This window comes from Acomys minous (genome assembly GCF_964271855.1).
Source record: "Acomys minous genome assembly, chromosome: 2".
In the NCBI taxonomy this organism is placed as follows: Eukaryota; Metazoa; Chordata; class Mammalia; order Rodentia; family Muridae; genus Acomys; species Acomys minous.
Window position 1 is genome coordinate 122,758,978 of NC_140484.1, and position 15,479 is coordinate 122,774,456.

Here is a 15,479-nt window from a genome sequence, read left to right on the forward strand (position 1 = left end):
GGCTAAGGAGATGGCTCGGTAGATAACGAGCTTGCTGTGCAAGCCTGAGGACCTGAGTTCAATCCCTACAGCCTGTGTAAAACAGCTGAGAGCGGCAGATGCATGTGTAATCCCAGCACTGGGGAAGCAGAGGCAGCTGGGTCCCTGAGGCTCACTGACCAACCAGCCTAGCTCAATTGGTAAGCTCCAGGTAAAAGCTGAGAGACCCTATTTCAAAACACAGAAGAAGAGAGAAACTGAGGAAGCCACTTACGCATGCACACACGTGCGTGTGCACACACACACACACAACACACACACACACACACACATACACACACACACACACAAAATACCTAATTAAAATCTTTATATCCTGCGCAATATTTTATTTCATAGTCTTTCCCATTCTGTCCTCAACCCAACTCCTTTAATCTGTATGCCAACAATAACCATTTATCACAAGGCATTTTTATCAGAAGACAAAACACACTGCTTCTGTACAAAATGGATCTTGCATGAGCTCCTACCAGAGCTGGCTTTTCAAAATAGAGGCTTCAAAACAGCATAAAATGAGATTTATGGAAATGAATTTAATCACTGTGGAACTTAAAATCCCACAGAAGCAAATGTTGCATAAACACGATGTACACCAGTGTATACATGGATGTATACCTCCCTGAATATGTCAAGGAGGTGAACACCAGAGCACAGGCAAATAGCTGTATACTTTCAATGTTTGGAAGGACTTAAGGAATAAACTACATAAGGTCTGCAATGCTGTTTATACCTTTTTGTAATTTTTTTTTTGTATTACTAAAATTAGACGAATACCCTGTTGCGTCTTGGCAGCCAGTCTCACTGTCTCTTACATATCTTGCTTGTGATAGTTATAAGCGTTACAGAGGTTGTGCTTCTATCAAGCTTGTAGCTTTAATATTCCCATGGAAATTATTAGACTCGTTCATTACGCCTATACTATTGACTAATACGAGCAATAAGCTAAGTCGAGGTCCACTTGCAAGGAAACCCCATCGAGGAGCCATCTTTTATTGAACACTAGTTTCCATTGGAGACTCTGAAAAGCTGCCATATTTTAGAACACTGCTTCTCCAAATACAAAAGTTGCTTGCTGTTGGAAGCTCTGTGCCCCTTTTGTCTTACAAGCAGTAGATTGTCTTCATTTTTCATTGCACTTTCAATTAACGCTAAGGCAACAGCACTGGAGTTCTCCCAAGACCTGCAGCACAATGTACAACAACCAGGCTCCTCCCAAAATTTCATGTTCACAAGACTTAAGCAGTCATCCACAATCTGCTTGGACACTGATGAGCCATCATCAGAAGGCCAATCTAGAGCCTGGATACCTTCTTGCTCAACAAGAGCCATGTCGTAAGTTGCTGCACACACTTGTACTATTGTATTTCTGTAGTTAAGTCCCTCTAAATCTGTTCTGGGTTGCACTGCTTGGGTTCTGTATGGTAAGAAATCTCGTATTCCTGTAAGTGAACTCCACAGCAAGTGGGTGGTTCATTGAAGTCGCATTAATCAAGTTAAAACTAATGCTTTATGTAGTTACCAAAAAAGAAAAAAAGTACAGAAAAAATTTCAAGAAACCAAAGTCCAATACCCGCCACCTGAAATTCCCAGTCCTTTGAAGATCAAGTTGAGAGTGACAAGAAAGAACCACCTGACAGGCATCAATATGCAAACATGAAAGGCATGGAGGCTTGCCCTGGCTACTCAGAACCCAGAATTCTGATAACCAACCTGTGACTCTACTTTAAAGGCGGCTTGCTGGAACACTGAAGGCTCCCTACAGTCAAAAAGGTCATGCTGTGCCTGGCAGTAATCTCCCGGACCTTGCAGCAGATCCATAAATGGGTGTCTGATAGCATCAAGGAAAGGAAACATAAACTGACTCAATGAACCGCCATGTCCTAAGCATACAGCCAGACTGGGTGCTGGTGACATAGGCAAAGACAGCTGGTAAGATGCCTAGGGAGCCAATCTGGGTGCTCCCAGTCGCCCTTGTGTCCCAAGCTCTCTTATTTTATTTTATTTTATTTTATTTTATTTTATTTTATTAATTAATTTAGTTATTCACTTTAGTTCCTGATCTTAGCCACCTCCCTCCCTCCTCTCCTCCCGGTCCCTTCCTCTTCCCCAATCCCCCAACCCTTACTCCTCAGAAAGGGGGAGCCTCCCCCAACCCAAGTGGATCTGAGCACCAGCCACTGTGGAAGATCCAGAGCCAAAGAGCAGGTTCCTGTAACCCTCCCTCTGATGTCATCCCTACTCAAGTGGTAAGTTCTGGGCCTGAGGGAAAAGAGGCTTGGGAGGCTGGAGGTGACAAAGCCTGCAGTGGGAAACATGAGGTACCCGGGGACGGGAAGCAGGAGGATAGCAGGTTTAGGGTAGTTGTGCCTGCTTCATGTTTTAACCCTTGGAAACAATATTGTTTGGATTTTTTTTTTCCAATTCCACACACACACACACACACACACACACACACACACACACCCCTCAGGATCTTATGTAGCCCCACGCTGGCCTTGAACTCAGACTGTAGCCAAGAAGCTCTCAAGCGCTCCTTCTACTGCCTCCTCCTTACAAGGGCTGAGATTACAGGTGCGCATGGTCATGCGTCTTACGCGGTTCTGGGAGTGGAACGCAGAGCTTCCTGTGTGGGAGGCAAGCACTATAGCAACCCGAGCCACATCCTCTGACATTCACTCTTCCACCCGCTTCCCTGCCTGCCCCGTGCATTACATTGTTTGTATGTGGGCCCCATCATACCACCACTGCGTGGAGATCAAGTGACAAGACTCAGCGTGGTACGGGCCCTGGGGATCAAACTTGGGTCCTCATGTTTGGCAGCAAGCGTGTCACCCACTGAGCCAAGTACATTTAATTAATGGGTTATTAAATGAAAATCTCAGTGCTAGGATTGGGATACTTTCCTACAAATTGTTGGTCAGGAAGGTTCCAGATACACACCTCCCAAAAAAAATAAAATAAAATAAAAAACAGCAACAACAACACAAGCTATCTACTCAGAAGAGAACCAGCATCAATGGTCACATCAGCATTGGACAGTGTGTGCTATAATGCCAACCCGTCTGGCAAGGTATGCCTACCAATGCAATAATGGCAGGACTATTTATGGGTAACCATCAGCTCTCTGAATGGATCTGAGACCAGGCCACAGGAATAATCTCACGCTTGATACTATAAACCACGACAAAAAGAGATCATAGGCCTTGGGGGAGGAGGGACCTTCTACTGCTGTTTTGCTATGTGGTCGATGCTGTCAAACTGCTGTCCAAATATTTATGTTTATACCTTTAAATTGGTGATGCTCTCAACCTCCGACAGAGACACTTCTTTTTGCAATGAACAGCATCAATGATCACTAGTCAAAGAGATGAGGGTAAGTGACTACTGAGTATTCCACCCTAAATGGAGCATTTATGTCAAACCCCCTAATGAGTCAAAAACCATCTAGAAAGAGGGGGAAAAAATCATGGAAGAGGTGGAGAATAGGGAGGAATGCTGTGAAGTGCCAGCTTCGGGACATGATGGGGCCACTGCACACATGAACTCACGGTGGCAATGCTGACCTACACAAGACCTATGCATAAGCAAGTCAGCCAGCATTTCCAGCACCAATGGAAGAATAGCTCATAACGCTCTACAGCAGCTGAGGAACTGTTAGCAATAGACAGCTTCTAGGGGAGGGAAGGCTGTTTTTCCTTATGGGTGTGGCCTCTGATAGGGTCGTTATGCCCCAGTGGATAGCCTCACTCACACTCAGGACCCAGTATGTTATTTTTAAAGGCAGGGAACGAAGGCAAAGTTCCAGAGAGGAAGTGGGAAGAAGAATTTGGATTGCATATGATCAAGATACATTAAATACACAGATGGGGCTCTAAAATTTAAAATGCATCAATGTAGATGAACAGAGACTAATAGAAACGATTCTGGGCTAGAAAGAGGCTCAGCGCTGAAGAGCATGCACTGCTGCTGCAAAGGACCAGAGTTCAGCACCAAGGTCAAGCAGTTTACAACCTTCTATTTCTAACTCTAGCTCCATGGGAGACGATACCCTCTTTCAGGATCCACGGCCACCTGTACTCACATCACACACACACACACACACACACACACACACACACACACACACACACACACACACACACAGGCACACCCAAATCACATAAAGCAAGACCACACTGAACAATCTGTCATAAGTAACCAAAGTACTGAAAACCAAAAATCAAGAGGAAAAGCCTTGAAAGCAGTATGTGCAAACGGGATTAGATCTAAAATCACTGGACTTCTCATCAGAGCCCATCAAAGCAGATACCACAGACTAGCTTGTGCAAAATACTGAAAAAAAAATAAGAACTCGCCCACAGTCATATAGCCAACAAAAGTCTCCTTCAAGAATAAATGCAAAATATAATCTCAGATGAAGTAAAGCTAACAGATTCTGTAGCTACCAAATTTTTACTAAAGAAATGTTGAAGGAAGTTTTACAGAATTAATGAACCCCCAGGAAAGAAGATCAAAAGAATTAGTAAAACTTGTTGTGCTATCAACTATTTACTTTTTTTTTTTTTTTTTTTTTTTTTTTTTTTGCCTTAGACCACATGATTTTAAAATAAAATTGTTAACATTTTCTGGTGAGGTTTTCACTCTACATAACTGGTTATAGTGTACTCACACTTAACAAAAAAGGGAAGACAGGCTGTGGAGGCAGCTCAGTCAGTACAGTGCTTGCCTTGCAAACACAAGGACCTGAGGTCAATCTCCACAACCCAGATATTAAAAAGCAGAGAAGCTGGGGAGAGATGGCTCAGCGGTTCTTCCAGAGGACCTGGGTTCAATTCCCAGCATCCACATGGCAGCTCACACCTGTCTATAACTCCAGTTCCAGGGGCTCTGACACCTTCATACAGGCATATATGGAGGCAACGCACGTGAAATAAAGATAAATTAGCTAAAGTAATAATATGAAACCACAGTGAAAGGAGATGTAACTAACATGTAGAGATAAATGAAGAAAGTCCTTAACTAAGCCTACCTTAGCTCAGCCCTTTGACAGGAACATAAGCCCTCTTCAGCAGTACATGCAGCCTGAGAGTACACACAAGTAAAACAATGAGACAAGGTGCCTCCTGCCAAGACAGCCACTCTCTCCCTACAGTACACACTTACTTCTGCAATAGACACGTGACCAGGATGCAGAAATGAGTGGACAGCCGAATCCATCACGGAAGATGAATGGGATCCCCTGAGACACTGACAAAGTCCCTGTGTGTCATTAACTGTAACACCCCAACAACACTGCTTCGAGCCTAAGAGGGGATGTACATACATAAACTGTCCATAAAAGTCTAAGTCTGGCACTGTTTGGATGCAGGACTTCGAGAAATCAACCTCAGTTCCCCCAGGAAGCTCTCACCCCGATGGCTAGCTTTACATAGTCCCAGAAGGTGCTGTGCATTTGCTGGGGGAGAAAAGGTAACAACAGCTTCATGAGCATTGGAGTCCATGTGCTAAAATTCCTACCTGCCTGGGGGGATGGCCCCACTAGTGCAATAGTGCAAGACTGTTACTAGTAGTATCAACTGCTTTTTTTTTTAATTGGATCTGACTCAACTCCATTCAGGAGGGAATTCATGCCTGATACTGTAAACCTGACCAAAAGCCCGTAACTAAGGAGCTCATAGGCCCTAGAGAGGAATTTACTGTTGTTTGACTAAATGACCATGCTACTTATGTTTGTGCCTGTAGACGTGTGCTCTCAGAAACTTGGACCAGAGCAGCTTCCTCTTGCAGTGGGCAGTGGTTAACGCAGCGACTAAGCTGGACAGAGTGGAAGTCTAAGTAACTCTGAGTGCTCAGCTGTGGATAGGTCATGCCATCCGTATCAACCTCCCTCTATCCAAGACTCGGGGAATATTGCTAAAAAAGGTGGTAGAAAGGACGTAAGAGATGGCAGGTAGGGAGAACTGTGCAGTGTTGACTTCATGACACAGCTATAGCACACATCACCTCACAGCAGCTGAGGCTATCTGCACAAGACCTGCTGCGCAAGATCAGTGGACCGGCTAATGGGTGAGGGAGGAGTTCCTGTGGCTCCACCCTTGGAGGAGGAGCTATTGGCAGTTGATGGCCTCTGAGGGACTAACTGGACTCAAGGGGTTATAAATAACAAAAAACAAAGGAGGACATAAGGTTAGCAGGGGTGTTAGGTAGGGTGCAGTAGGGGGAATCGGGGAAAGGCAGTGATGGATGGACCCGATCAAAAATACATTGTATAAATGCACGAAAATTGGGGAGAGGATAAAATGTACCATTATAAATCACCATGCAAGCTGAGCGTGGTGGCACTCACCTTTAATCCCAGCACTCAGAAGGCCAAGGCAGGCAGATCGCTGTGAGTTCGAGGCCAGCCTGGTCTACAAAGGGAGTCCAGGACAGCCAAGGCTACACAGAGAAACCCTGTCTCAAAAATAAATAAATAAATAAATAAATAAGACACCATGCATAGCCAGCACTTAGAAAATATTTATTATAATATATTCATTACAGATGGGAAAATATGAAGTTTCTAAGAAAAAGTCATAGAGCTTTTTCTTAGAAACTTCCCAGCATCCTGACAGCTGGGAATGGGTATGGGATGTAGCCAGCATCCAGCAAGAAGGTAGGCCCCATTCCCAGCCCCTACAGCAAGGGGCTATAGGTTAAGAATAGTCCCACACCTTCGCAGCCGTCAGGACCAAGTTCAGGGAATACATAGGAAACAATTAGTAGACATGAATCCAAGAAAAGGTTTGAAAATCATCTTTTTTCCCCCCACCTCTGAGTATAAATATCCAACTACTCCAAATAAATGTTCCCCAGGAACATGGGTTCAAACTTTGAGTTCTACACAAGCAATCTGGAGCCCTGCAGAAACTTGTTTAGAGGCCACACATTGCTCTCACCCACGTTGGAAGTGCGCCTCTGGCACTGCCTGCAACGCCTATACTTCTCACATTGGTCCAAGAGGAACAGCTTGTCCGAAGTCCTGGGGAAAGGAAAGCAAAAGCTGATGTCATCAGTTGTCCCCCACCCCACCCCACCCCAAGTCCCCAGCAGCACAGAGAAGAAAAGCCGATACCCGATCTTTACTTTCTAGGGTCTTTCAGCGTCCCTGCGGCCTTACCCTGCCACCTACTGCTTACCCTATATCCTGCAGCTACTGTCGCCTCCTTTGCACTAAGTCGAAGGCTGTGTGCCGGTGCCTTCCCCACAGTTTGACCCTTCTCCATGCCTAGCCTAACACCGAACACATAAAGCCCAAGGTTACCTCCACCATCTAAGGTGGCCCCAAAGCTTTGGTGGTATTTTGCCATATTTTCACTGCTGCCTCTCTCCCATTCTCATGTTGCATGTCAGATGGCCTGCATATCAGGTTCATTCATAACAGATTCATTCACTCATAACTGTAGCAAAATTGCAGTTATGAAGTAGCGACAAAATCAATTTATCGTTGGGGGGGAGGTCACCACACATGAGAAACTGTATTAAAGGTTGAGAACCAGGGAGTCAGAGGAAGATGTGAAGAGAATGTAACCTTGCTTTAGGCTGGGCCCAAGGTGAAAGTAGTCTTGGGTGGATTGACCCCACTGAGACTTTTTTTTTTTTAAGATTTATTATGTACACAGTGTTTGCCTGCATGTACACCTGCTCACCAGAAGAGGGCACCAGATCTCATTATAGATGGTTATAAGCCATGATGTGGTTGCTGGGATTTGAACGCAAGACTTCTGGAAGAGCAAGACAGTGCTCTTAACCTCTGAGCCATCTCTCCAGCCCCACCCCACCCCCACTGAGACTTTATATCACCACAAACTGATAAAGACCTTAGGTAGACCCAAAGAGAGAGGAAATTTAAGGCCAAGACAAAAGGCTCCCCGTGACTCCACTCAGATTATTGTATTGCAGAAAGGACCACTGGAGAGGAGAAGGACATTGAGGGGTGAGAGAGTTCAGGTTTCTGCCCACAGTGCACAGAGTTAGAGGATTTGGTGGCGGCGGACAGTGAGCTCAGTGGATTCCTCCAGGTTTGGCCCACGGACGGTGCAGCTTCTTCTGTCGGACAGAAGATCTGCTAGACTCCTGAGAATTACACCAGGGGATTTGCCCCCACAGAACTCATGGACAGAAGGTTTCTTTCTTGTTCTCCTTAATCTCCTTTCCCTCCTCTTTAGGGTAGTTGGGTTGTAAGGGAGCTACATCCCTTTCATAACTTATGAATAAAGTAGAACCGTTAAGCAATCAGAGCTAACAGGAAGGTGAACAGGGAGCTGAGTTACTATGAAGTTTCTTGCAAGCAAAGACCACCTCGGGTCCCGTTGGGTCTTACCGCTCAAAGGCCTTTTCCTCCCAGTCCCGCTGCTGCTTCATTGCCAAGCTCCTGGCCCAGTCCTCTTGCAAGCGCTGGTTGACTCTGTTCATGCGATCCAGCTCAGCAGCTCTGTCTTTCAAGTGCCTAGAGAGAAAAGAACAGCCTGACTCTGCTCAGAATGCCGGGGAGGACCAGTGTCGATCTTGGGAGCCCTATGTCTTTTATGTTAAGTTAGACGGAATGCATTCTGGTTTGGGTCATGGGTCTTTGAAATATGCAAAAGATATGGATGACGTAAAAGCATGGGGGAAACTGCAAGCTATTGGATAACGGGATGGTACTAGGACCTTTGACCTTCCATCCTGGTGTAAATTAGCAGGATTTAAGTCCTATTCCAATTAACACCTTCAGCTTCCAAAGCCACTGATGCCTTTTGAAGCTAATTTAACTCATCTGAAGAAACATCCCAAATGGATTTTCTGTACTGTGTGTTTCTTCCCAGCCTCTCTGCTGTCAGTAATCAGCCTAAAGCAGCTACAGGCATTTGGTTCTTTAGTTTTTGTGTTTTTCTCTTTTGAGAGAAGGTTCTCTATGACTGATTCAGGATGGCCTTAAACTGTAGATCTTCTTTGCCTCAGCCTTGAGTGTGCTGGAATTACAGATGTGCACTGCCACACTTGGGCACTACAGTCATTTTGTGAGACAGAGAGCCATACAAATCAAAGTGCAAAAAAGAGACACCGTAGAGACGTGACTTGTAAGGAGAGAAAGGAAACAGGGAACTGACCAGCACTGGGGTGAGGGGAGGGAGTCTTGACAAAGGGCACGTCATCAAGAAGAGGCTGCTCCTGGGTACCTCACCTTTGGCGGTGATATGTTTCCATCACTGGTCCCCAAACAAGCCATCACTAGGGGTCAGGGCCCTCTGACAAAAATCAATACTGTCTTCAACTGGATCATCGTTTCATCAAGCAAGCACTAACCTAACTGCTGTTGTGTGGCTATCATGAAGATCAGGTGATAAAATATACCCAACACGCCAAGCCGATCACAGACCGGGAATCTTTGATATCTACTTCTCTCCTAAGCTTTCTCCTATATGCTGTAATGGCAGGGATGGGGGGCAGATGGCTGAACTGTTGTTATACCCAACAATGTGGTGGCTTTCAAAGTCATTACCGACTGAGACAAGGGAGGGGAAAATATATACACTTACTGTAGACTCTGTATATACAAAGCCCACGGAAAAGCCGACTTAGTCTAGAATGGCAGAAAGCAGCTCTGGGGTAACTTGAGGATGAGCACTTGATGGAGCAGAGTTGGGCAAAGTTTCAACAGGGCGAGAGGAAGCTCTGTGGGTGATGGGCACGCGCAATCACAAAGACTGAGTGCTGTGTTCATGCGTGACTGCACACCTAAACCAAAACCTGTCATGTCAATTATGCATCAACAGGCTTTTGTTTTGTTTTGTTTTTTGTTTTGAGACAGGGTCTCTCTATGTAGCCTTGGCTGTCCTGGACTCACTTTGTAGACCAGGCTGGCCTCAAACTCACAGCAATCCACCTGCCTCTGCCTCCCAAGTGCTGGGATTAAAGGCATGCGGCACCATGCCTGGCTGTTTTTTAATTTCTTAATAACGTTCTCTTCATTGGAGGAATTATAAGGATAAAACAACATGAGGTGTGTACTGAATTTAGAATAGCATAACTCAACATGTTAGGTACTTTTGCTCTCCACTGTGGTTACGAAGAAAGAAAGAGTTAGCATGAGAGAAAGGAGGGTAGTGGAACAGAGGAGGGGAGACCAACCCAGGCTCTCCTTACTCTCTCTGCGTCCTCTGAAGCATCTGCAGATCTCGCCTCTGGTCCACCAGCTGGTTCAGGATGGCGTTCCTCTTGACGCTGGCAGCTGCCTCCATCTGATGCTTCATGCAACTCTGCTCTCGCTTTCGCCTTTCCTCCTCCATTTCGCCCTCATTCTTACCGAAGATGGGCTCAGCAGAGTCGGGCTCAAACATGGGTAGCTGGGAGGGTTTGTTCTTTACCTGAAATGAGCAGCACATAACGGACAGTTCTACAACTTAGTAAAGCACCAACACCAAGGCCTGCCGGAAGGAACCAGGGCCTCAAAACCTACCAAATCTATAACATGTATGCATGCTTACAGCGTTACGTGCTTACTTATAGAATAGTGTTGGTGTGGTACATAACTTTAAAACAATGATCACTAACGGCACACCTGTGTATCCAACGCTCTCTTGTAGCACTGTGTTTCTTCCATCCTCTCTTTTAGATATCGAACTCTTTGTGCAGCAAGTCTGGTATTTAAGAAGGAGAGAAGGTGAGAGAGCCATTACAAGTTAGCATCATAAAAACTTGTCCAGTGTTCATAGGAATATGCATTGATACATAAAAATGTAGCTCTAATTCTGGATGTTTTCACTGTAAGTAAAAGGCAATTCAAGCCTATAGGTTATTGGACACTTTGTTGCACACAGGGCAGACAGGGCAGGTATAATCAGATGGTGGGCTATATCATCCAGATGAGATAAAAATGGCAGGTACCCTCCCCACCCCATGCATACACATAAATCTTTTTTTTTTTTTTTTATCTAGATGAGTAAGAAGGGCGTGACCGTGCCTCTACAAGCAGATTCAATATATAATTCTTCTTTTAAAAAAGTAATCTAGAGAGATATGGCTCAGAGGTTAGGGACACTGGATATTCTTCCAAAGGTCCTGAGTTCAATTCCCAGTAGCCACATGGTGGCGCACAACCATCTATGGTGAGATCTGGTGCCCTCTTCTGGTGGGCAGGTACACATGCAGGCAGAACAACATATACATAAAAAAATAATAAATCTTTGTTTAAAAAAAGTAATCTATCCTATTGTAACTTACAGTCAACTATGAAACTTACCAGTGGCCTGTATGGTCAATGAAATTGGAATAATAGAACAGATAGATTGTAGAGCAGTAGATTCTTTTGGGCACAGAAACTAGCTTATTGTTTATTGTGCCAGTCCCTGCTCATGCTACACAATTACTGTCCTGACTTCAACAGCAAAAGTAGGATCCCCCTAAGGTAAATATGGATTCTGTGGCCCTGGCCCTACCTCGGGCATCAGACAACCCAACCTGAGCAATCAAATTCTCCTTCCTGAGAATTTATAATTGAGACTAATACTCTCCAAGTTCAAGGTGGATAAAGGCGATGCTAAGAAGCTGTGTGCATCAGCAGAGGGGAAACACACTACTTTTCTGCCCCTGGTTCTAGTGTCAGCTATGTCCCCCATACACATGTGCCCCCCGGGTTTTATGGACCATGCTGACAATAAGTTCTCAGCTTTGCCATGAGGCTACTTGAGCATCTCACAGTTGGAAATGATGCCTGCTCCTGATACATTCCTTCCTTCCTGTATCTACCAGTGCTGATAATCACCAATGGTACAAAATGCTGCTCTATAATTATAGTACTTTTAGAGTGCCAGTCATTGCTGTAACTACAGTAATGGTGGCTTTCTCCTTTTAATGCAGTTACACAGTGGCACTGGCTGTTATTTGGGTTAGTTTTTGTTCAATTGGCTACAGAGGTGCTAATGAAATTTTGAATGCTTATTCAATCCCATACAGAAATTAGCTTCACACAAAACGTCCATCTTCCCAAGCCCATGTGGTGGACTCACTCCTCCGTGAGCTGCACTTGTTCCAAGCGGTCCATCAACTCTCTGTTCTGTCTTTGCTTTATTTCTTTCTCCCGTTTGCTTTCCATTTGTTTCAGGAGACTTTGGGAATATTCCTCTTGCCTAAAAGCATTAATCTCAGGACTAAGAGGCCGTTTATCAAACAGGAAGGATTTCTGAAAGGAAATACAAACAATTCTCTTACACTTATGTACCAAAGAGTGAAGTTAACAATACAAACTAAAATGACTTAACTTCTAACATTTGTCCGGCCCCCAAAACAGTAGCCAGTTAGTAGATAACCCAGGGAATAGTAATATGAGCATGTTCAGTGACAATGCTGGGCCACAGTGAGTTCCCAGATGCTTTCTGAAAAGATCCTGAGCTGGCAATTACATCATCCATGTGGAAGAAGGAATTCTGTGTGTAGAAGCATGACCCAGGGCACAGCAGAGGTGGAAAGAAATGTTCCTGAAAATCTACTATGAGCCTAGACATTCTAGAACTGTTGGTCTGTGGTCAAGAACAAAGACCAAAGACCTTGCTCTCATCAACTGTATTCTGCTGTAGGAAATAATGAATGCCATCTGGTTATTTAATGTTGTAATGAATGCTGCAAAACACTAACCATAGCAAGAGTCTGAGGATGGGATGAAATTGCCTGATAATTTCCCATAATTGCCTCCACTGCAAATACCAAGAGCTCCTGTGTCCCGACCAGAAGGGGGTCACACATGCTAAGAAAAAATGGGGGATGTGCTGCTGAAGTATAGTGAAGACGGAGCAAAAGTAAAGAAGCTCAGAGAGATGGGGGGGGGGAGAGCAGCCATATGGGGTCTGATAAGGCAAAGCAATTCGCCTCTATCCAAAATCCACAGCAATTTGGATTTCGTTTTGAATCAGTGGGACACCATTAGAGGAATTAAACAGGAGAGCAATTTACTTTTAAGATTTTTTTAAAATTTAGATAATGTATTTTATTTAACTCAGTATGCTCAAAATAGTATTTCAACATGTAATCAACATAAAGTTATAAATTACATATTTTACATTCTTTTTTCATCCTAACTTCAAATCCTGGTGTGTATAAAGCATATCTCAAGCAAAACTAGCCACATTTCAAGTGCTCAAAAGCCAGAGTCAAGTGATTCCAGGTTGGACAGCGTAAGTCTAAACTTAAAGAAACCAATGAGCTGCTAGGGACAAGGCTAACACTCTCAAGGCCTAGAACTCACAAGGCCCTAGATTGGATCCCCAGCACTAAAGAAAGAAAGAGAAATGCAAACAAGCAGTGATGTAAATATTTTCATCCAGATTAAATCTTAACGTAGAGAACACTGATTGGCTTTTCCTTGAAGTGTGGGATTCATCATCCACCTGTGGTTGTAGTTCAAACACCATGGGAGGGAGATGCTTTTCATCAGCTTGTTTTAGCTCTCTCAGGCTGCCAAGATATTACCAAAAACTTGAGGGCTTAAAGCAAAAGAAATTATCTGGGTATGGTGATTCATGACAATAATTCCAGCAGAAGCTGAGAGAAGAAGAATCATCAAAAGTTCAAGGTCAGCCTGGGCTAAAAAGTAAGACCTTATCTCAAAACGCAAAGCAGCCTGGCATGGTGCTTGTCTATAATTCCAATAGAAGCCATGGGAGTGTCGTTTAAGGTCAACCTGGTCTATGTGGGGAGCCTAAGGGCAGCCAGGACTACATAGTGAGACCATGTCTCAAGACAGAAATTTCCTCTTACAGCTTGGTGTGGCTCTAACCACTGTAGCTGCAAGTAGGCTAGAATCTAAGTCACATGGCCTCTTTTGTGTACTACACCTTTCTTAGTGCCTCTCTGCCCCCTCCCCGTCGTGTGTGTGTGTGTGTGTGTGTGTGTGTGTGTGTGTGTGTGTGTGTATGTGTGTAAAGGGTGTCACTCCAGCCCAGGCTAGCCTTGAAATGGCGATTTTGCCACTGCATCCAACTTTTTCTATCCCTGTCTTGATTGGGCATGTGTAATTGGATATAGGAACACCCACAAAATCCACTGCTACATATTTCCTTTTCTTTTTTTCAGTGCCTCTCCAGTGTTAAGCAAGGACTCTACTACTGATCCACATCCTAACCCCCACTCTTTTTTAAAAAATATATTTTATTGATTTATTCATATTACATTTCAATTTTAAGCCCATCCCTTGTATCCTCCCATTCCTCCCTCCCTCCCATTTTCCCCTTACTCCTCTCTCCATGACTGTGACTGAGGGGGACCTCCTCCCCCTGTATATGCTCATAGGGTATCAAGTCTATTCTTGGTAGCCTGATATCCTTCCTCTGAGTGCCACCAGGTCTCCCCATCCAGAGGACATGGTCAAATATGGGGCACCAGAGTTCGTGTGAAAGTCAGACCCCACTCTCCACTCAACTGTGAAGAATGTCCTGTCCATTGGCTAGATCTGCTAACCCCCACTCTTTACAAAAGTAAAGCATATGCCTTCCAGAAGCTAGGACCTGAGAGCCTTGGGGGCCACTGTGCAGCTTGCCACTCTGCCCTTTTTTTTTTTTTTCAAAAATTGTTACTAAATCTGGGACCTATTATTCCTCAAAGAATTGTATTAATCGCATTGAAATTTCTCAGCCTTGGTACTTTAAGAATTTTTAATGCTCATTTTGGCTTTGGTGTGAAGAACTGGTTGTAGAGGAGTAATTAATTGGGAGGACAGGACAGAAGTTTGTCTATAATATGCCCTGGAGAAAGAATAACAACGATGATAAAGAGATTGGGCCAAATACTGACTATACTTGGCTGGACTTGTAGATAGTTGCATTTGAAAGAATGAAACCAGAGACCAATCAGTCCTACATCGAGTCTGTACAACTTGCTGGCTGTGACAGCATCCCACCCAGAAGCTTAGTTCTGTGACGTTGACATAGTTCAACTAACCTACTCACCTGGAAAGACAGTGAAGACCAGGTTAGGATAGAGTCATACATAACTTCTTAGTCTTTCTATGACGAGGCACAAAGTGGGGCCACATCTCTAATCTATACTTATACTGTGGGAAGGGTCCGGTGCTTCTCTCCCTCCCTGATGGATGCCCTTGCCTGGAAATATCTTTATTTTCTTCTTTGCCTATCTCTTTACATGCATGAAACATTCCTAGATTCCTGGTCTGCATGAAGTGATCTCCTCTTTGCTCTTTTCAAAGATTTACCCGGCAGTTATACTGCACTCATCTCTTTTGAGTGTCTGCCTCCCCTAGACTGAAACCTCATCAGAATAAGGAACTTGTACTGATAGATGCCAAGAGATTGGCCAGTCCAGAGGAACTTGGTGTATGTCTATGATGAACAAAGTGCATTTCTCTTATGTCTATGTGGAGAATGTTGGAGTGTATCAAAACTGGTATAAAAAGATTCAGGCAGCACCAA

General features: G+C 44.3%; 1 protein-coding gene across 1 annotated transcript in view; it reads right to left on the reverse strand.

The window, feature by feature from the left end:
- Positions 1 to 6,546: 6,546 nt before the first annotated feature.
- CCDC81 (coiled-coil domain containing 81) overlaps positions 6,547 to 15,479 on the reverse strand; it is a 32,580-nt gene continuing 23,647 nt past the window's right edge. The window contains exons 11-15 of the mRNA XM_084765695.1: positions 12,069 to 12,241; positions 10,622 to 10,700; positions 10,207 to 10,427; positions 8,402 to 8,527; positions 6,547 to 7,060 (exon numbers count right to left, since the gene is read on the reverse strand). Of these exons, the coding sequence (XP_084621821.1) occupies positions 6,919 to 7,060; positions 8,402 to 8,527; positions 10,207 to 10,427; positions 10,622 to 10,700; positions 12,069 to 12,241 (741 nt within the window). The 3' untranslated portion in view covers positions 6,547 to 6,918. The remainder of the gene's footprint in view (positions 7,061 to 8,401; positions 8,528 to 10,206; positions 10,428 to 10,621; positions 10,701 to 12,068; positions 12,242 to 15,479) is intronic.